Below are 22,530 nucleotides of genomic sequence, written 5' to 3'. Positions count from 1 at the left end.
TTTGCCATACCTGTTTTCCATGTAGAAAAGGCACCTTTTCATTGGGGGCAGTGAAGTTTCTTAGGGGCCCAGTGCAGAAAGTGGGACATTCTGTGTGTGTCAGGATATACCAATCTTAGGCAAAATGTCTGACTTAGCACATTTATTCCCAGGGACAAATTCAAAATTTCTGTGAAAGAAAATCAAGTTGCCTTCATTTATACACATCGCTCTTCTCCCAGTGTTCCTTAAAAACTGACAGTGCCTGTATGGCAAGAAAAGCCCTCTAAATCTTGATGGTCTTTGATAGGGAAGTCTGAAATCACAAGGTGACATCAATGCTATTTTTGTCTAACAACACTGGTATCTGGACTCTGGCTGACCTTCTGCTCTAGTACTATGCTATGCTGCCAAAGCACTGATACTTTTTTCTCAGCTATTTCCTTGGTTTGCTGGCTTCAAATTGAGTACAACAGAGAAAGTCTAAAGCTCGTTTGTCCCCTTTCAGAACTTCACTAGGGCAACCTCTGAAGAAGGTAATATAGTTAACAAGCTTGACCAACCTCTAGGAGTACTCAACCCTCACCCCTAAATGGTGGCCTAAATCATTTTGATCATGAACAGAAGCTTCTTGAACAAACAGGGCATTCAGAAAGGACTGATTTGACTGTATGTGGAAATAGGAATGCAGTTGCTTCAGGATGGGCTGTCCAGCTGCAGAATTGATTACTTCCTCATTACACTCAGATGTGAGGATTGCAGGTCTCGTATTTGACGTGGCTTTGCATGACAGCTTGGCAGAGATATGCGTCACTCTTTCCAGGATATTACAAGTGCAGTGCAAATACTGAAACACAAGGTTTTCAGACTTCACAACTTCAGAAAGGAATGTTCATTATGTAGCCTGGGCATATGTTTTTTTTTCTTTCATTTTCTCCCTTCTTGCTCAATACAAACATTCATCTATACAAAGAGCTCTATTATGGAAAGAAAGACAGTAGTAGCGCAGAATGTGATACTTGACAAACTCCCTATGGGCTGCAGAGAAGGATCAAGTGAAATATTAGCAATGTTTTTATGTATTTGTTTTTCCTGGGATGGGGAAATGGCAGGTGGGCATGCCCTTACTGTGTTAGACTTTTAACCCAACGTTGCTCTTTATGGATGTTCAGGAGTATTTTCTGGCTATACCTGTTCAAAAAACAGCTTCCTCTTGCTACTGTAGATCTTCTCTGTGATGAACAGAGTTGCTAGTAAAAGAAAACCAGCGTATGTTTTACCATACACAGAAATGTCTGCAACAAACAGCAAAAAAACCAAAACCCTTTGCCATTAGAAATCAGACTACCTTTTGTGATGGAATTTCTTGTGAGCAGAAGGGCCCCAATCCACAACTCCTGTTCAGATGGTAAATCAAAAGTGATCTAAATGAGTGACAATCAATTCAATTTTTATGAAGTTCTATCTCTAGTTGTTTTCAATATCTGAGTTCAATTACTTTTTGTAGAAAGGTAAAGTATTAATTCATTCCTTCATTTATGACAAAATATGTGGAAAAGTATGTCAGTTGATACAAGCATCAATGTAAATTTTTTTGAAATTTATTTAACTTTATTATATAAAGACCTAACTGTAATAAGGTTTTGTGCAACTAATTTCTCTCAAAGTCCCCAGAAGTTAGGCATGTTGTAACACTGAACATTTGACTTATGAGTACTTATATCAGTGCAGATTTGCTGCAGGTCACAGCATAAAATTTAACCATTCACTTTACTCACAAGCAATTAAAAGAATACTTATAAGTAATGCTCAACAGTAAAAAGAAGGTTAGATCACAGCACATAACTCACTTTGCTGTTACTTTATTTCACTTTCAAACTTAGTAATATTAGTTAAAACATTTCATTAAAACGCCCCAGACAATAATTACACCCCGTCAGCACCACCATGTTTAAATAAAAGAAACCATTATCAATCAAAACTTTAGAAGCTGATAGAAAAATAGGGTCTGTCTGAAAAACAGAGTTTGTCTATCTTCTCACAGATGTAAAAGATCTATTTGCTACTGTTCCACCTGGATTAACTTGTCTTCATTAAACACGGCAGCTAGGCTGCTAGTTCCCAGCTCCTGGAGTGGAGGTTCAGAGTGTCTGCTAAAAAGAGTCGAAAAAGAGCTCTGCAGAATAAAAAAAGAAGGAAGCTAAGGGTCAGGTGGGAAACAAGCTGCACTTTGTAGTCAACAGCGTAGTTGTCACCATTTGCTCTCACGCTGTTATTCCCAGAAATCTGTCCTGCAGAGGACAAACAGCAGCAGGTGGGAATGACTGACCAAGCACTGAGCGGGCTTAATACGAAGTGTAGGGGACAATGTACAAATGCACTACCATGTTCCCTTTAATGGACAAAAATTGTGTCTCTCTTTCTCTTTCCCTAAGAATTCACTAGGGAAAATATTTCCTTATCGCGTTAATAGAAATAATTTCTGCCTTTTTCATTGCCATCTACCAAGCTCAAATTTCAGCTAGATACCAAAAGCTGACCAGGAAATTGCTAAACTAAATGTAATGGAAGCCAGGGCTTAGCAAAAGCTCAAAGACTTGGAGGAGCAGATTTCCATGGAAGGATGTTGCTTCACCAGGCTAACTTCAACCAATGACATTTAATCATTCAAAAGAGGCCAATTCTTTCGTAACAAATTAATTTTTAAAGTAGCGCTGGCACAAAGAGGGAAGCTGTGGAAAACATTTCCATGGGAACCTAGCTGCTGCCCCAAACTGCTACCATTGCCATAGACATACACCTTTTCAAAAGCCAGTTTCCAAGCCATCTCTTGGAGAGAATTCTGCACTCTCAACTGATTGGCACCACTTCTTCAAAGCCTGGTGACCGAATTGTTTAGCTAGCTTGTTGTTTACCTTCCCATGTAGATTGATGAATTCTGCAGGCTCATAAGGACTGGAAATAGGAAGCATCTGCAACCACGGTGGGTGGCTTTCTGAGCTTATTTTTACAAGGCAGCTTTTGCAGGCAGATCTCAGCATCTGGTATACCTACTGATGCTGTTTGTCAAACTGGTGCGGTTCTGCTCTCCTCAAGTGCTCTAAGCTGTGAAAGGTGAGATTTCTAAATCCTTAGATAAAACCCCATGCAAATGAGCCACAATCTCACACAATCAGTTCATGACTTTTTTGGTGTAAGTAAAGACTGACTGTACTCTTAAAGCCTAATTGAAGCTAGCCTAGAACAAATACTCCTTAGTTTTCCTCCACAGACAATCATAGCACTATTATTTTGCCAGACAGAAGAGTTATCCAAGTTTAAATCAATGTTTTAAAAGGAAAATTGTAAGAAATGTTACTGTGGGGCTGGGTGGGTGGGAAATATTCCTTGATTTGATTGGATTCAAGTGAACATTTCAAGTCTTTGAGGCTGATTTCTCCTCCACCTCTCAATGAAATATTTGAAGAAGTTGCCCTGTTTCACTTGATACAAATCTCCCAGTCACTATCAACTCTCAGGGCTAAATTTTCCAGAATCAGTACAGCAGTCTTCGTATCATATGTGAAAACCACTTCTTTTTCTTTCCCACCTAGAAGGGAGAAGAAAATTTACTATATGATTTAGGAATAACCCTTCTGAAACACAGTTATATGTGAATCACTTCAGTTTTTACTTCAGACTGTCTTTGCCACTGCTGGAAAGGACTGAACACAAAACAAACAGTAGTCAAATGTGCCAAGTATATACATAAGAATGTAGCAGAATCAGAATAACTAAATGTAGTAAAACGAAAGTCGGTTCATTACCCTTGGAACAGGCTGTCACTAAAGTGGGCTGTTGTCCAAGTCCCAGAAATATCACGCGCTCGACTACACACGTGGTACGGTATTGACTGCTCTCATCTGTGCAGCTGAAAAAAAAGAACAGTATTTTGCATCGTTTCTGCCCATCACTAGACGTTCAGTCTTAACTGAGAAAGGACTACTTCAGTCTTACCCTGAAGATTCCCTAAACCAGTTTCCTTTTTCTCTATTTACCTCTCTCCTGAAAAAAGTAAAATTTTTCTGCTGTTATCTGCTAGTATTTGACTGCATAGCAGATTTCATAAAGTCAGAAAGGGACAAAATAGTTTGAGAAGATTTTATGACACAAAGCATGGCATAGACTACCAGAAATGTTCTAGATTTCTGTGAAGTGAGTGGAAACCCCAAAACACAAATGTAAAGTCAATTCTAACATTTTTCAAGTTAGATGTTTCAGTCTTAAGCTTAATTATCTTTCATTTTGAAACTACTTTAATTTATATATTTACAAATATAAAAACTTGGATGAAAGTCAGATTTTCACTTTTGGTGGCAAAGGGTTATATTACTCACCTAAATGACTTTTTTTCCCCTGCAACTTCTAGATTTGCAAGTAATTTAGCAACATGCTTCATTTCTATCCTTAAATTTGAAGATGTTCAGATTTGAAGCATGCTTTTACCTACATCGTTCAAGTAGTCTACAGTTTTGCTTATTCTAAATTATGTAGTTTGAAGACCAACTAACTACTGCATATTTTTGAAACTTAAGAGAATAATGAAATGCCTTTAAGTTCATTATCTATGCACCACATAGCCCTAGGGGCAACAGACTTCACTAGTAAAAGTCTAATATTGGCAGTTACAGGATTCCTTACCAGTAGCTATTGCTATTCTGGGGGCTTCACTAAGCAACACATAAGATTAATATTCCCATATTTTACAAGACATTTCCACTGACAATATGTATGTTGGGTGGCTTCTATCTGCCTCTGTTGTTGTTACCTGGAAGAGAGAATGTTCTTGTGAAAAGTGAATTTCCGGTACAGGAACTGCTTTTTGTGGAGATACTGAAATGAATGTCCATCATCTATGTAGAGCTCACCTACTGCACAGGCCTGTGAAACACAACAGATGGAGTCCAAGCTAATAGCATCTTCTAGTATTAGACAAAGAAACACAGAACACTGTTTCATTATGTGTTATGCTTCATAGTGAAGGTTGTGAGGTTTCTGTGTGTGTGTGCTTTTTATTTGGTTGTTTTTTTTTAGCCGCTTGTATCTCCAGAAGATTCAGGGAGACCAGCTCTGAGAGTGCTCTGAAAACTTGGATGTTCTGGTTCTGCAAGTTGATTTAGGTGACAGGTGTCACTTCATTTATTAGAAAGGACACTTGTGGGAACTACTACCTACATTCCAGCAAGTTTGTGCCCTGCCAATTCTCTGCTTCTTCTTCCAAAGCACTGGTGGAGGGCTGATAAAAGTCAGAAAAATATTCCACCCATGCTGTGCTCTAACAGTTTCACTCTGAGGGAATACTGGGAGGGAGGAGGGAGTCTCCACTAGCAGAAACTTAATAGAGGGCCACTGGAAGCACCTTTAGGCTTTAGGATAAATGTGGCAAAAGACAACTTTGTAAGGGGAACATGATTTCAGGGTACCTCTGCGTTCAGTGCCACGCGGAGTTCATAGGAAATATTTGTCATCCATTCAGTGGACTTTCCAGCTGCAGTCTTAAGAGGTATCACAGTGCCCCCTCGCTGGAATATGGGAATCTGCCAAAACAAGGCCAGTGTAGAAACATTCATGTAACTCTGATCATGCAATTTTAACTGGGAACAGGGAAATCTTTTTTCTTTGCAAATCTCAGAACTGAACTTTTACTGTAAGCACATAAAGAAAACTATTCAACTAACATACATTCTCCAGCGTTACTGGGATCTTCAGAGTGCCTTGATCTTCCATTCGTTTAAATTTTCTGAAATCATACCAAACCTAGGAAAAATGAAAAAAGAATGAGCAAGAAGTACATGACAAGATCTGTTCCCTTTGCAGAGAGGTTTTTTTTTGCTTCATCTCTTACTTTCACTATTCCTAACAACCTAATTCATGTGTAAGAAATTACATTTACTTTTTAAATTCAATAACCTTGGATAGTAATGAAACTTTATTCTTTCCCTGAGGCAGAAAAATAAACCTATTTTTCTACAGTTTGCATAACATCTTGCATGTTTTAAAGCATCTGGTAGTTCAAAACAATTTTTTTTTCTTTTTGGTCTAGAAATGCTGTTCCAGAATGCATGTATTTATATTGAAGTGAAAAAATAACAAAAAAGAGCTACATTTGAAATTTCCCATGCATCACTCTTGCCAGCAGGTTTAACTACTTCAGGTGAGCCAGGCACTGAATTCCCACAAAGATCTTGATAAGAAAAATATGTTTCATAGCTTGTTTGGAGAGCCTCATCTATTTTTTTTATATGGAGGAAAAAATCGTTAGTGTCCTTGGGTCCATTAGAGCAGTAACAAAGCTCTGCAGTCTTTCACACTTCCCTTCACTGCTTTCATTTGTCTCTAGGTTTAAACCTCAAGCTTTCTTTCCCTTCTGAACCTTTTTTGCCAATTCCTTCCCTTCTTTCACTTAGCTGCTGCAGCCAAGTAGTCTGTGTAGGAGTGGATCACAGTGCCATCCTGTGGAAAAGGAAGGCTTAGAGTGGCACAGAATGGCTGGTGTAGTGGCAGTGCATAGCAGTTATGAGGTGGGGAGCAGGAAGGTTGCTGTATAATATATTTCTGTGAGCTGAAAAGCTGAGCAGCTTTATATCATCCATACCTCCTTCAACCCTGGAAGTAGCACACTCACAGCCTTGGCCTCTTTGTCCGTGACTGGATATACCAACAAAGCATTTCCTGGAGAAAAGCATAAACATGGCAATAAGTGATCGCTGTGGTGCCTGAGGCCTCATCTCACCAGTAGCATTCTGCTCTGATTTTGAGTAGGTTTGTCAGCTTCTTGTATTCATTTTAAGGGATTGCTTGAGCCACATCACGCTCACTTGAGCACACCTTGTGTTCACTTTGTACTGGAGAAAAAAGGCATGTAAGGAGTTGATGACTGTTCAGGTCTCATTCTGCTACAGCACTGTTACGCAGCAAAGCTGTGCTGCACACCCAGACACACAGGCTTACCTAGCATGTATTCATCTTCCACTCCAAAAGTTTCTAATTTCTCTGGGAACTCTATCCAGAGAGGCCTGAAGAAAGACAGAGAGTGGAATTCAATTAGTTTCTCCTCTCCTACCACCCTGTTCAAGGCCTGCTGGCATTTTTAGGCTCCACTTTTTCCTTCTCTTAAAAGCAATTGAGAATTGAAGATAGAGCAAATTCCTATTCCATGCCTTAAAGTACCACTTTAAGGTGCACTCCAAAGTACCTATGGTTTGGCCGCCTGCAGCCTCACTTTCTTCATTGCTGCCTTCTTCTTTGCAAACTTGCATTACAGATGCCTTCCCTCTAGCAAAGCAGAGATGATGAGCTTTTCTACCAGCAACGCTGACACTTGATGATGTAGTCCCTGAGCAAGTCTTTTCTGCTCTGTTTTGCAGCATGTCTCCTGGTCACACGCTGGAAAACCTGCACTAGAAGTTCAACTTCAGCCTTTCTCAATAAAGAGAAGTGCGATAGTCTTCTGGACACATAATAAATGTGTATAGTTTGTTTTGAGAGATTATGACAGCAAGAGCTCATTCAAGTCAGAGACGGTCTGCAGCAGATCTCTGGGGTTTCTCTACAAAGAAGCTTGGCTCACGTGCTACTTATAAACCTCCACTTGTTCACTACAGCCCTGCTGGCCACGTACTCACTGATGAGACACATTTTCTACACTGAGAAAAATACCATGCTTCCTCTCTAATTGTGTGCCTATTTCAAAAAAGACAGAAGCCTGCTGTCTGCCAGTGTTGTACATCAGGGGCTTCTACATCTACATACGTGCAGGCAGATGCCCACACAATATCTATAATGCAAACCACTATAAACTCAAAATACTCAATCTCCTTCAAAAATACCCTTTTAAAACAAACAAACAAAAAAAAACCCAAAAAAACGTAGAAGTATTTTATTTGCATAATAATGCATAAAGGCAGATGTGCTGGAAAAGGATAACTCTAAGGGCAAATTCAAAGGCACAGTAATATCAAAGAAACTGATGACATTTATCTCTTGCTGAAATGACTTCTGCATTCAGTTCCACTGTGAGATTTTCTTACAAGTTAGCAGCAGAACAAAAGCTGATTTTCTAACTTCATTTCTGTTCTAGACTACTAGATTCTGTACTAGAAGAAAAATGATAAAATATACTACAGAGATAAATAAGCAAGTTATCAACATGAAAAAAAGCTTTTATAACACCAACAATACAGCAATAACAAGTACTTTCATGAGCAGCAAAATTGCCTTTATGTTTTTTGGCCAGCAACTTCAGAGCCTATTAAGCACGGTTTTAAGTGTGGTTTGGAACACCAGACAATGTTGTTTATTATGAGAATTTTGGAGTCCACAGTTCTTTAAAAACATTTTTAAAGACTGTATGTGAGTTAGCGTGTCTGAGGTGTCATTCAGTAAGCATGATATTTAGTTTTTTCTAGTAACCTTATCAAGGCTTGCAGAAAGCAAAATAGAATTTAGACTTCAAACTACTTAAGTAATCACAAATGTATGAGACAGTGATTTAAGTTCCCTCATCTAAGTGGCTTCCTAAGGATAATTACTAGCCTCCTGACTTACGTGCTTACCTCATAACTGGTTCAGCCTCTGTGTGTGCCCGATAGAACAGTGTGTATAAGTATGGCAGGAGGACGTAGCGCTCTCTAATGGCTTCCCTGATGATCTGGGTGTTCTTCTCCCCAAAGAGCCACGGTTCTCGCCGTTTGCTCTTCATGTTAGAATGACCTCTGAAGAAGGGCTGGTAGGCTCCAGCCTGATACCAGCGAACAAGTAATTCTGGTTCTGGATCTCCAATGAACCCTCCCACATCAGCTAGATATTGCGCAGACAAATAAAAATACACATTTTTGGAAATTATTCTGAAGAATTTGAAGTTCTCCTCTAACAAGCATTCCAAGTATATTAATTCATGAATTTCACAGTGTACTTGCGGTTCTGATGCTGGGTAGCCACTTGTCCAATTTAGAGTGGAACACTGAGGTAACAAATTATCCTTTAATATAAACAGCAAGAGAGTTTTAGGAGGTTTTGAACCTCCAAAGACCGCTACAGTGATGCTACAGACCACCACCTAGAGATCACTGTTCCAAGTCACAAACACTACAGAAAGACTAAGTGGAGAAGTGATGGTGAGAGACAGCTTTTTAGTTTCTGAACCAGATTCATCTGTGAATCTACCTGGAAATGCACTGGACTGTTGAAGCCTGGTGGCACTAGTGGATGTATGGTGAGCAACTTCAGCCAAACACCTTACCTCCACAGAATGAAATCCCTGCCATGCTGATGGTGAGAAGCATTGGAATGGAGATTTTCAAGTAACCCCACTCTGCTGTGTTGTCTCCGGTCCACACTGCCCCTGAAAATACTCAGTGTCAGGATTACATAGGAAAACTGGGTTTACAATTCAGTTTATGCTTGTAGTTTAGCAAAGAAAACAAGAATGGTCATGAACTACTACTGTTCATTGCAATGTATTTTTATAATACATGCATGATCTTGAATTATACAATAAGGTTCATAGTGGTCTGTCACAGGATACAGATTGTTACTGACTTGTATGTGCTTTGCCAACTTTTCCTGAGTTTTTTCAGTTTAATAATTTGCACTCTTAAGATAGTTTCTGTCCTCTTTAGACTTACAATTACATGGCAAGCTGAAGAAAACAAACCAATAGTGAAGGCATGCAGCTAGTCTTTGCTTACCATACTTTTGTGATCCAGCAAAGAAAGATCGTGTGAGAACAAATGGTCTCTCTTTTCCGGAAGAACGTTTTATGAGTCCTTCAGCAGTTGCCATTTGCTGAAAATCATGAATATAAAAACTCAGAGGATGATCTCTGTAATTAAGATATTTGCTAAACCACCTTTTTAGCTCTTCATATTTAAGAAATGAAGAAATGTGTGCTCATAGATAACTGCTATTATTAAACTGATACTTTTCTCCTGGAATAGACTTGAACAACAACAAAAAAGATTAATATTGTGTTGTCACAGCCACTGTGATGTTACAGAGGCATGGATACTGTCATATTGTCTTGTTACCAACCATGGAGAAGTTTATTTCAAATACAGCAATAATTAGTGCGGCAGAGTTTCGTTTCCTGCTGGAGGTTACAGAACACCTGCTACTGTGTAAATAACATCCTTACTACATTACACGTAGTCCACAAAGACAGATAACTGCTGGTCTGTGCCTCCTGATACTCTACCTGGTAGAATCCGTAGAGGTTGTGTAATTCCCGATGCTCCCAGTTGTTGTAGTGCACAGCATCTTTCTGCATTGTTAGCTCTGCCCCTTTGAAAACGGATGGCTCGTTCATGTCATTCCACACAAAGAGGATATTAGTGGACCCCTGTAACAGAGTTGCAAGGTCAAGGTGATGTGACCACGAGCTACAAGAAAGCATGCCTATTACCCCGTTTGTATTGTCATTGTAATAAGCACAAGAATGCAAGCCCTCTATTAGATGATGGGTTGAAAAAATGACTGCACTCTGTCCATCTACTGCTACAGCTAAGTAAGCAGTTTCAGTGGTGGAATATGGGTTCCAGCTTTCTGATAGTAGATAAGTCCATGGAGAAAATCCTTGTACAGTATTTCAGCTTACCAAGATGCTTTCCTGTATATAATATTACAACTACAGAAGCCATCAATTTGCTTAGCCAGCAGTTTCTCTTCTTTCTTTTCCACATTTTTAGGCTTTCTGGTACATGTAGATCAGTGTAAATAGATACACACCTTGTATGTTTTGAAGGCAAATTGATCTGCATACCATTTTCGCACTTCAGGATTGGTGAAATCCAGATAGTAAGAGGAACCTGTGGATGTAGGAGATTCCAGTTATTTAACTTATTTCAAGATCATGTGTTATCTTTGCATCTAAATGCAGTGGCCTACAGTTAAGATGCTTTCCACAATGGGCACTGTATGGGAACTGCTGAATCATGGCCTGAACCTCTGAACCACCTGAGACAAGCAATGATTCAGCCTGGGAGCACAGGTGAAGGGGGTGGAGCTTGACTCCACCTCTTCTAGACCCCATTTAAGAGCTGACTACCAGCAGGGATGGACCTCTTTCTAGAGATCCCTCCTTTTGGAATTTTCTAGTGAGCCTAGGACAAAGGTAAGCCCACTATCTATTCTTTTTGGTGTAATAACCTGCTTAGCCACATTCTCTTGTATATTTCTTAATTATAACACCTGTATATTCATTGATTATACAGACACCAATGATTGTTTCTAGCTCTGAGCAATGGGACTATCTGCAAAGTCAACAGATAGAGCAGAGAAAGCTGTACAGCTAAGCCAGTTGGAACATGAATGTACAAAGCCAAAGAAACCACAAAGAACTTGAAATAATAACTATAAAAATAGAAGTTAATTCTATTTATGATTCTATAAAATTTTTAAAATTAACAGCTCAAAACAAAGAAATGGAACAGCTTTTTTTTTTTTTTTTTTTTTTTTTACCTGGCCAACAGATGCCCTCAAAATCTTTTCCATTCCTGTCTTTCACAAAATATCCCTTTTCTTTTCCCTGTGAATACAGGGTATACATGGGATCAGCTTTAATATGTGGATCTACGATGACGACAAGCTGCCAGAATAAGAACAAAAAAAATACGTTATTAACATCAACTATACTGAGTAAAACAGTAAAATTTCACTTTTGATAAAAGACAAGCATAGCAACTACCAGTGGTGAAAGCTCATGTTAAGTCCAGCACTGGGCTGCTTCTGCAATATGGAGCTTCAAAAGGGTCAAACCTGGCCTCATGCTCAAGGGTAGAGGACAAACTATGAAATAATACAATGGCATGAGGAGCAGGATTAAAAAAAATGCCCACTGGAAGCATCACTGTACTGCAACACAATCTAATTTGCTCTGTTGTAGTTCCATGATTTCTAGTATCTGAAATACTTTGGTTAAAGCTGACTGGGGAACCTCACACTGCAATTGAATACTTTCTTCCTTCTTGAGATATTATATACCTTGCGTTTTTTCTTCCTGAGAAGTTCTTGCATTCTCTTGGGGTTCTGGAATTTTTTCTTGTCCCAGGTGAAATATCTCTTGCCATCTGTATGTTCTATGTCCAGCCATATCACATCATAAGGAATGTCATGTTCATCAAAACCTGCATCAACTGCCTTGACATCTTGTTCATCTTCATAATTCCACCGGCACTGATGGTAGCCCAGAGAAAAGAGGGGAGGTAGTGCTTGAGTTCCTAGGAAGAGTATATGAATGAAGCCAATACTTTTAATGCTTTTCAGGATTTTACCTACAGACTATGAAAGTTAACTTAAGAGCCAAGATTAATATATGTGTCTGGATACAGGGAATTCTAGCCTACACTGTGACTAGAGCACGTTTTTCATTCCAAGAGATTGAACTCTTGAATTAACAATGGTTACAACAGGCTTAACAGCCAGAAGGCTGTAATGATAATGCATGACAGAAAAGGTATTTCTACTTTGATTTCTACTTTGGTGACACAGAAATATCATTGCAGTAAACAATATAATTTTATTCTTCATTTTTTTCTAACGTAAAAATATTAGATGAGTTTAACTGTCATTAATGCAAGCAACTAAATAATCATAGAATTACAGAACATATGCAGTTGGATGGGAGCCACAATCATGAAGTTCAGCTTGAGTACAACAAGCCCCTCAGAAATTCTCTGATGTAAATCTGCTGTAATGATTTGAGTTAGTACCTGTCAGTTGTGCAAACTGCTTGAAGATATCAAATGCTGTGGGTCCCATCAGCAGAAAAACATCAATGATTCCACTTTCTGACATCCAGCGCACATCAGTGAGAGGCACTGCCCTCTGCTTAGAAATATCTGCAGCAGATTCGGTGGGTATGTGCTTTAAAGGAAACCAAGACAAAGCTGAATCACTTGCTATCAAATTGTTGTTCATTGAAAAACCAAAGATGGAAACCCAAAAGATCTTACCACTAACATGTTATCTGGCAGACACTAGGAGTATGCACTCCAAGTATATTATATATCCTTCACAAATTCTTTATGTTGCATGTCAGTTACACAAAATAAAGATGACAGAAAATGGATAATGAGGGGCAAAAGAATTATAATTTTTCTGTAATTAGAGTATAATCTTACAGCACATTTGCTGCAGGATCTTTAGAATCATTCACTAACAAAGAAAACTAATAATTTTAACTACATAATCAAGTGTTGGGATAAAACAAGATTTTTTTCACTATTTCAACTTTAGTAGAAATCATGTATTTGTGCTTCAAGACTTGAGCTTATCTCCTGAACTTTTTGTTTCCTGAAGACCAGCTACATTCCATATGAGCCTGCTGAGCAGAGATGTGTTAATTTCAATAAACTCCATAAAATTTATCAAATCCAAAAAGTGGTCAAGTTTTGGTCCACCCTTTTACATTTCTTCTCCAACAGCGCATATTTCTTCTCTCCCTTCTTTTGTACACCTATTAAGTTGTAAGTTCCATAATTTGCCTTTTGAAAGAAATTCTGTTCTTTTCAGTGGTTTAATACAACAAATTCTGTAGTAGGAAGGACAGTAGAAAGAGACCGACAATTTTTCATTAGGGAGCAATAGAAAGATCTCCAACAATGCTATCATCTTCCTTTTGGCCCTAACTGGTGGTGTTTTTGGTGGTTATTAAATTCTGAGCAAAGTGGGCTAATCTCACCTCAGCTACTGCCTTTGTATTAAGCTCTACCAGTGTTTCTGAAGAATTCAGCCAGAAGATCCCCAAAGTTCTGTCAGGTTTGTGTGCTATGAGAAGTGGCACTGAACCATAAATGCCTATCTTGTCATGTATCTTGTGGCCAAAGATGTCCAAATTATAAAGCCGGTATGCATCACCATCACTAGGACAAACAGACAGATATCTCTGTTAGATATAAGCATCCTTCACTAAGCCAATATTAGCTCTACTATACTTCCAACGAACGCAGTGAGCACGCTGTATTATAGTCTTATGTTTAGCATCCAGGGCACAAATGTGGACAGCCTAGAATACAACATCTTTGTTTCTACCTATCTGAACCAAATAACATTACTGCTATTGAGACTACTGCTATTTTGATCCAAGTCCTAAAAAATCAATTCTGAATTCTGTCCCCCATGGAGTTGCTCCTTTAAGAGTTCTGCTTAAACGTGACTAACCATGCAATAAAAAAAAGGCATAAAAAATTGAGAGAGAACAGAAGAGATCATTTATGAAGTAGCAGAACAACTTACTCCCTATGGAAAGTCTGTGATTCAGTTTGCTCTATCATTAAACTAAAATACACGTGATACAATATACTTGTATATGTATATGCAATATTGCATAAAATATAAAATATTTAATACAAAATTGTTTGAGTAAATTATTGAGACAGTGTTGCAGTTCCCCTCTACAGTAATGCAATCTGTCATATTTACCTTGTGTTTTTGAGAAGAAGTGATTCTGCATGTTGTGGTATTCCATAAAGATGGTCAAATCCGTGTAAAGAGAAGTCCATGCCTACAGAACTAGGACCTGTGATAACCACATTAAAACAGAAGAGTACAGAGTTCCATTCTCAGACTTTACTGAAAGCAACAAAGCAGAACAACCTAATTGAAAAAATGAAAAAATAAGCAAGTTTTAACAATTAGCTATGTCAAACTTGCTTTCAGCTTCTTTTGTTATAACTTATGTACTGCAGAGGTAATCTTTTCAATATTCTTCCAGTTTCTATTTGCTTAAGAAGATGAACTGCCTTTATACAAAGAAAAAAAAAAACAACAAAACAACAGAAAAACAAACATGTAATAGTGGATAACTCCTTTACTGTGTAGTAAAACTACTTAAAATTATCTCATTTCTACCCCAGTACCTGCAAGGCAAGCTTAGTGGCACAAAGGTGCAGGAAAATGAATGCTAGAGCAGCTTTTCTAATACTCTTCTCTTCAGCTTCAGCCAGAGGAGTAGCATAGAGGAGAGCTGCTGCCAATGATATCATCGTGTCATGTTACTCAATCCAGAGGAAATTCTGGGAGGTGACTAGAGAACGTCTAGACTGACAAGCAGTGGCTTCAGTATCAGTGTTTTACCACAGGGACCTCACTCCTCCATTACTGAGAAGGAGCACAATCATGACGCTGGCCTAATATATCAAATACAGCACGAACAACAAGGATGACAGTCTCCCACTTTTAATGTCTCAACTGTGAAGAAGCCCCTGTCACTATAAGAAAGCTTCCCTCTGCATACTGCAGTTGCTGGGCAGTGCCATTTGCTATAGAAAGCAGCACGACAGAAATAACTAACAGACAAAGCAAACCAAATTAGTTAATGCAACAGGACAGACAGAAAAAAGGACATGGGTTTTCATAAACTATAATTTAAATGGCATCTGAGCTACTGACTGGCAGATATTAATACTCTTCTTAGTATCCCTTAGCCCTGCTCAGTATTTTCCTTTTTAGCCCTTTTTAGAGGTTCTCTGTGAAAATTATTGCTTAGCTATCGTGATTTGTGATACATCATGAGAATAAACAAGTGAAATCAATGTTATGTGATAATGCATCAAAAAAAAAAAGAAAACAACAACATATAGTATACTACATAGTAGTTGGCTGCTGTCAGAAACAGCACAGAGTTAGCTGATGAAATGGGTCACATTTAACCTGCTTCCTCCTCCACAGGAATCTAATGAACACTTTCAGTTCTTTTGTCAAATATGTTATCCACTGACACGATATAGGCAAGTTAAAAGGAATGAGGAAGACACTGATAAATGTTAAGTAACTAAGCAGTGATATGAATGTACAGAGGCAAGTACAAAGCAGTAAAACTGTTTTCAGAACTACGCTGAGACTTACCATGAGCTTTGATGTCTAAGAAACTGCCAAATTTCTCTTGCCAGAGACCTAGATCCTCCTGATTATCCTGCATAAACAGAAATAGCTAAGGCTGTAAGTGCAACTGCTCTCACCATGTATTAAGAAAAATATCTTTGTTCAGATGAGATTCACACATTATTAACTGTTGTTTTTTGTAGGTGTTTGTTGACTTTTTTTCTTTTCTTTCTTTCCTTTTTTTTTTTTGTTTTTTTTTTTTTTGTTTCCCAAATGGGGCTAAAACAAGTAAATGCAAAATGCAATTTATATTCTGCTGCAGCAGTGTGTCTCCCCCAAAGCAAAAACACTCTTCGGCAGAGTCCAGACTTCGGAGCAAATATACTGAAAGCAGCACAGCTCCTCCCAGTTTTAACTAGATAGTGCAGTAAGCAGCCATCTGCTCTACGGGAGGCTAAAATTACATCATAGGCATAACTCAGCCTCCTGAGAAAACTGGTATGTGCTATATGTACTGCCAGGACTCGGTCTTTTTCCACAACAAATCTTACAACAGTACTAAGCATGGATGTACATGCAGGTGTATCTTTGGACTGTTACAGAACAGGTCTTTTTCTTTTGAAATGCTCTTTAAAAGGAAAAGAGATCTTTAAAATGACCAAATACTACCATGAACCTCCCTGTACTTTGAATTAAATGATCAAGAACAAAAGAGCAACAATTATCTAAATAAAAAGGCCACAGAAAGATGTTTTAAAGCCTAACTGGTGTCTCTTATTGCCCTGGTAAAAGCACATGAACCTTAATTCAACTATGGATTTGAAAAATATCTCTGTCTTAAATACCAGGTCCTGAATTTCTGAATTTCACTAAGCAAAAGTTACATCAGATACATCTCATAAAGGAATAGTCGACGTTGGGGGCCTTTGGTCACAACCATATCACATGTGAATGAATGGCCCAAAAAGTCCACAGCAGTGGCTGGCCCTTAGTTTGGCTGTCCATGACTTTCTGAGAAAAAAATCATGAAATATGATTCTATTTACTCAGTTACCTTTTCTACACAATACTAACGCTGGAATTGGAGTAAGTGTGGGTTACCTTAGAGGAATCACCTGCTGCCTCCTCATTTTCTGTCGTAGGGTTTCTAGCGAAAACAAATATATAATCAGTTTATTGTTAACATATGGAAAGATTTCAAACAAAATTCACATATTGTTATGTATTGCCTTAAATATTATATAGATGTTTTACAATCACTGACTCATGTAGGTTGGAAAAGACCTTCAAGATTGTCAAGTCCAACCACCAACCTGACCTACCAAGTTCCTATCACTAAACAATGTCCCTTAATGCTGCATCTACACATCTCTTAAATACCTCCAGGGAAGGGGGGCTCTAACACTTTCCTGGGCAGCCTGTTTCAATGCTTGATGACCTTTTCTATGAAAAAAATCTTCCTAACGTCCAATATAAACCTTCCTTGGCTCAACTTGAGATTGTTTCCTTATGTCTTGAGGCACTGAACTATACTGAAAACTGAAGTTATACTTGAGAACTTCAATTGGCAAATTATTTTAATATTCAGTGTCTTAAAATAACCTCCATGCCTGAATTAAGTTCATCCTTTTGGCTTTCACATTTGCTTCTACCTGTGCCAGCATTTTACTCACCTAGAAGATCCTCATGTCTTTATTCTTAATTAGTGGTTCTATGTTAATTAAAATTTTTGCAATGATTCTTACCATGAGAAAAGCACTATGCTTTTTTCCTAGCCATGTAATATTCTGCACTGTAGCTTCTCAGCCTTCCAGAATTTTGCAGTGGGACTGACCTGAAAGCTCTTGCAGCTGCATGGAAGGTTTTAATTCAAACAGAACTTACTTGACGAGCTTATAAGGTGAATAAATCTTACCTAAAGAGTAAGTTTAGTCATAAGTGGGGGTTAAACTAAGAATGTTACACTATCACTGCTCACTATCAAGAAAAACAAGGAGAACAAGACACCAGTTTATTACAGAATTGGCAAATAAAGGTGGTTAGCATGAGCATTTGGCTTCTGTGACAGATCCAAACAGTTTGCATTTAATTGATTTTTAATTCCTTTTTTAAGGCTTCACTAGCATACTTACTGGTATTTAGTAAATGAGAATATAAATTTCAACGCATGAGAGCTTGTGTTGTAGAAATTTCAATTCCCATTGGATTGTTTACGTTCAACTACAGTGAAATTAGTATATGGAGGATAAAAAAATACTGTACCTATCACTGGGAGGTGGTTGTAGGTGCTCAAAATATAACAACCCATTGGAATTCATGCTCAGAACAGTCTCATCCTTGAACTGTAGCTCAACCTGCAAGGGGTTTGCTGTGAGTCGAAGCTTGTAGTCCTCATTAGCACTTGTCAACACCAAAACACCTTCCTCCTTCTGGGACATAGAGAGTCTGGCAAATGAAAAGCAACAACAGCTTTATATGAACCAGCAGCACATGAAATCCACTGTAGCTAAATAACAGTTTGAAATACAAAATGAGCGGAGACTATCTCTGTACATTACAAAAACCTCAAGGCTTGAGTAGAGGTGAAGAACCCCAGAAATAAGTGCTGTGTTCAGGCTTCACTGCACAGTGCAGCAGGTGACTAGAGAACAACCATGAAAATTACCCATAGTTTGCATTTCTTTCACATTTGCACGTAATGCATTTGGTACAAATAATGCAACATAATAAGCAGGCTATTTTTTCACTATGTCAAATAGTCTAAAGTTTTTCATATGTATGACTAAACTTTCTCCTCTGTATCTAGCATGATTTTTTGAACGTAACCGCACACATTTTTATTTTCTCTTCCTGTAACAATATTATATCACAGAGAAACAGCTGTACTGTAGCACAGATAAGAGAAAACAACTTTGCAAATAAAACTGTAAGTTACTAAGGTGCTAAATCAACTTCCCATCACTTACTTCTGGGTGGCAGGTTCCTTTACAAGAACATCAGGAACTTCGTATCTTGCTCTGAGAGGAGCTGCCTCATTAATTTTAAGCCTAAAAATATTGCCTTCTATTTTGTAGATTTCCACTTGTAGAAAAACCTGGGAGCAAAAACACAGATAAACCAGAAGTGATAAAAAAAAATCAACTTACTTTTCAACTCAACATCATCAGATACTTATTGTCTGGAAAAAAATCTGCATGCCTGCTTTCTGCTTTCTTTTCTTTAGCATTACAAAGCAACTATTACCATCCATCTGAATTCACACCAGCCATATCTGCTTTACTGCTTTGAAGACATAACTCTTTTTTTAAGTTGAGTCTTTATTTTCAAGTCTCTCATGCCTAGCATTATGTAGCTCTCCCCACAGGCAGCAAGGAAAACAGGGGAGGTAAACACTAATGTTGAAGTATGGATAATTTTACTACTGTGCTACTAACGTAAGTAGCAGGGAACTACTGAGATGTGGGCTTTCTGCAAAAGCATCAGTGATCAGTGTTCATTGGTACTCACAGTGGTACTCACACTGATGAACCACATCAGAAAGACAACTGAAGAACGCAGATGATACTGACCTACTCATCAAGATGTGAAACTTGCTATTTTATGCTTCTGGGAACTGTAAAGTCACTTTGTTCTAGTTCATACAAAAGGACTTTTTTTTTTTTCCCCACCTGTGGGGAATCTCTGTAGTCAAATGTTTTATTCTGTGGATTCCCACCTCTCCCCTGTTTTTTCATTTTCTGAATGTTTTCTCCTCCAAGACACAAAATTGGCTTAAGAATTTTGGCCTGGTATCTTTTCCTTTCACCTGGAAGATGATCAGCATCACTGTCTTCAAAGGCATGCTTCTTGCACAGTCTCAAGTTGACGAATACTGAACAGCAAGGACATTTTTAGGCTAATGCTTTGCATCATATCTTATGCAACTACCACTGAAATCTCTCAAAACCTTCTGCAAATATTATCAGACCTACTGATGATAATCACTCCTTGTTCTGTGTGCACCTTCTTACACCAGGTGAGATCTCACCTTATTCTCCTCATGAGTAATTTGGAATTTAACATTCTCATCACTTAATGAGACTGTATCCAACAGCGCTCGATACAAGGATTTTCCAGGACGAAGAAGTTTCTGACGTCTGTCAAGACAGAAAATTATTTTCAGTCTCCCTAATTGTTGTGGCTTCTATCACACATAGGAATGTAATATTAAAAGTGTGTAATTAATAGCTGTCTCAATTTTTTTTCAAACAATTATTATCAGGAATAAAAAGGAATATAATTCTAAGCACACATTGGTGTATATGAATGATATGTAAAATAGTGGGATTTGGTCATCCATCGTAATCCAAAATAGTGGGATTTGGTCATCCATCGTAATCCCCCTAGATTATTTTTTTTTAAATAATAACAGGCTTAATTCAAGTAACCAAATTCTCAGCTGCCCGATTGCTTTCCACTTTCTCCAGTAACTCAGAAATTTCAGCTGAATAATCCATTTTTTATTTTCTGTCATACACCACTGCTTGGTATCCAACTCTCCAGAGAACAGCTTCTACATTATATAGAGATTAAGCAGCACATTTGTAAACTCATGGATATACAGCGAGGAGAATACTTTTCAATGGATACTCCCGGACCTACAAACCTGAGGTTATCTTTTTCACAAGACCCTGTGCTTGAGCTGTGAAACTAAGAGCCAGGACAGAAGGAGGGGAGTGGCCAAGGGGCTGCTGCTGAGTTTTGACTGTGCTTTCACAGAATCACAGAATAGCCCGGGTTGGAAGGGACATCAAGGATCATGAATCTCCAACCCCCCTGCCACATGCAGGGCCACCAACCTCCCCATTTAATATTAGACCTGGCTGCCCAGGATCCCATTCAATCTTTTGGTCTTCATTATGTTGTTAGGACAGAGACCCTGAAACAAAGCCTCCATCAGCTGTTTGGAGGATTCTCCTTGCTGAGTCAGATCTTACAAATTATTTGAAGACGAGCATCTCTGAAAATCTTTAAAGGAATGCTTCTTTATCAATAACTGGACTTGGTTCCCTTGCAAGCAGACGTTGCACAAATGTGAGCAATCACATAAAATTTTTATTTTAAAAGTAGAGCAAACACAAGATCTGAGGCTTGATAATATGTGGCAACTTCCTGTTAAGAAATGGGGTGTCTTAAAGTCAAAATGGTGACAGACTAGAGGGCTGATGTGAAACAAGACTTGCTCCCAAGGGCAAAATGCTATTTGGGGTTTCAGAGCATAATTTCCTGCAGAACAGGAATGAGTATTTGAAACTGTAACCAGTACAACAGTGGCTAATTGCTGTATTACTGGGCATTACTATTACTCTTTTTATGCAGGCAATACTGGATAGAAGACAATAGAAGTGAGATTCCACTCTTTAAAATATGCTGAATAGCACATGCTGACAGGTGAGTGGCACAGTAAGGTACATCCTGAAAGTAGCACACTTGCTGTGATTAAAAACTGATGTGAAACTATTTCCTATAACTTTAAACACTGACAGTTTACAAAAACCTACACTACAGTTCTTCTCTTTACCTGTAGAAAGCAATCTGGTTGCACTCCTTAAAGTTGCTTTTGTCCACAGCTTCATCTTGAATGCTGGAAAGAGCAGATAATATTTAAATGTGACACATCAGCTGATGGGTGTCCTCAAGAGCAGTGGGAATTAAGCAGAGCTCAGACAACTGTGACATAAAACATGCTGGACTTTGAACTGCTGTGTTTGGATATGGGAAGAATTTTTACTTGTTTAGTTCAGTACTATAGCACTTCCTTTTAAACCTGAGTAATTCTGACAAACAATTGAATCTGTGAGTAACAGGGCTGAATTTTCACACAAGTGAATTCTTAGGGCTTTTCATTTTTTTGCAAGTTTTGTATCTATGGCCCTTATAGTTCAACAAGCTCCAGTACTAAGAATGGAGAGTCAGACAGGACTAGCAGAAAAGCAGAAAGCCTGCAGCCCTTTTTTCCCTGCAGAGGGCCTGATGAGGGAGGGAGGCTGCAGATGGCTCTGTATTACTTCCAGAGAACTTCTGGCCGATTAGAAAACAGAAAATTGTTGGCTTGCCTGAAATAATGGACTGTCATCAGAGCATTTCCCCCGGCATATTGAGTTCTGCCTCACACGGAAGAGAGTAAGGCTTTAGTACCAACGGATATAGAGCAGAAGCTCGTAAAATACTTACTGATGAAATACGTACAAAAATACCCACAGATGACAGCCATGGCGACTTAGTCACAAGCGAACTAAACTTCAACATACCCGGGTCACCGCACAGTCCTCACGGCGACCACCCACCCCAGCAATGCTGCCCTTCCTCCTGCCGCACGCGTCCGTGCGCCCGGGGATAGCACCGGCCCGGCAGCCGCAGGCCTGCCTTTACTCTGGCCGGCTCCGGGCCATTCTTGGGGCCGGGCTCACCGCCGCTATCTACCCCGGTGCGCAGCCGACCAGCACGGCGGGGAGCGAGGGGAGGCCGGGCCGAGGAGCCGTTACCAGGCGGCATTACCTGGCTTCCCCCTGCGCGGCCGCCTCCATCGCGGCGCCGGGCCTTTCCGCGGCAGCGCGGCGCCGCAATCAGTCACCGAGCGAACCGCCGGGCGGCGGCGGGGGGACACCCGGGCCCAGCCGAGCAGCGGCTCCGCCCCCCCGGCTCACGGAGCCG

General features: G+C 39.1%; 1 protein-coding gene across 1 annotated transcript; it reads right to left on the bottom strand.

Moving 5' to 3' along the window:
- Positions 1-1,825: 1,825 nt before the first annotated feature.
- On the bottom strand, positions 1,826-22,526 carry GANC (glucosidase alpha, neutral C). The gene is made up of 24 exons (XM_048947510.1): positions 22,375-22,526; positions 21,398-21,460; positions 19,865-19,973; positions 18,804-18,931; positions 18,100-18,282; positions 16,939-16,984; positions 15,862-15,928; positions 14,437-14,533; positions 13,697-13,877; positions 12,726-12,879; positions 11,998-12,233; positions 11,476-11,602; positions 10,744-10,823; positions 10,214-10,357; positions 9,708-9,804; positions 9,260-9,361; positions 8,574-8,817; positions 6,970-7,034; positions 6,614-6,690; positions 5,701-5,775; positions 5,442-5,555; positions 4,787-4,899; positions 3,786-3,889; positions 1,826-3,568 (listed from the first exon to the last, which is right to left on the bottom strand). The coding sequence occupies exons 1-24, from the start codon at positions 22,401-22,403 to the stop codon at positions 3,459-3,461; spliced, it is 2,745 nt and encodes a 914-aa protein (XP_048803467.1). The 5' UTR covers positions 22,404-22,526; the 3' UTR covers positions 1,826-3,458.
- Between the last annotated feature and the right edge of the window lie 4 nt (positions 22,527-22,530).

This window comes from Lagopus muta, chromosome 6 (genome assembly GCF_023343835.1).
Source record: "Lagopus muta isolate bLagMut1 chromosome 6, bLagMut1 primary, whole genome shotgun sequence".
NCBI lineage: Eukaryota > Metazoa > Chordata > Aves > Galliformes > Phasianidae > Lagopus > Lagopus muta.
Note: the sequence above shows the minus strand (reverse complement) of the source record. Positions and strands in the feature narration are given on the sequence as shown.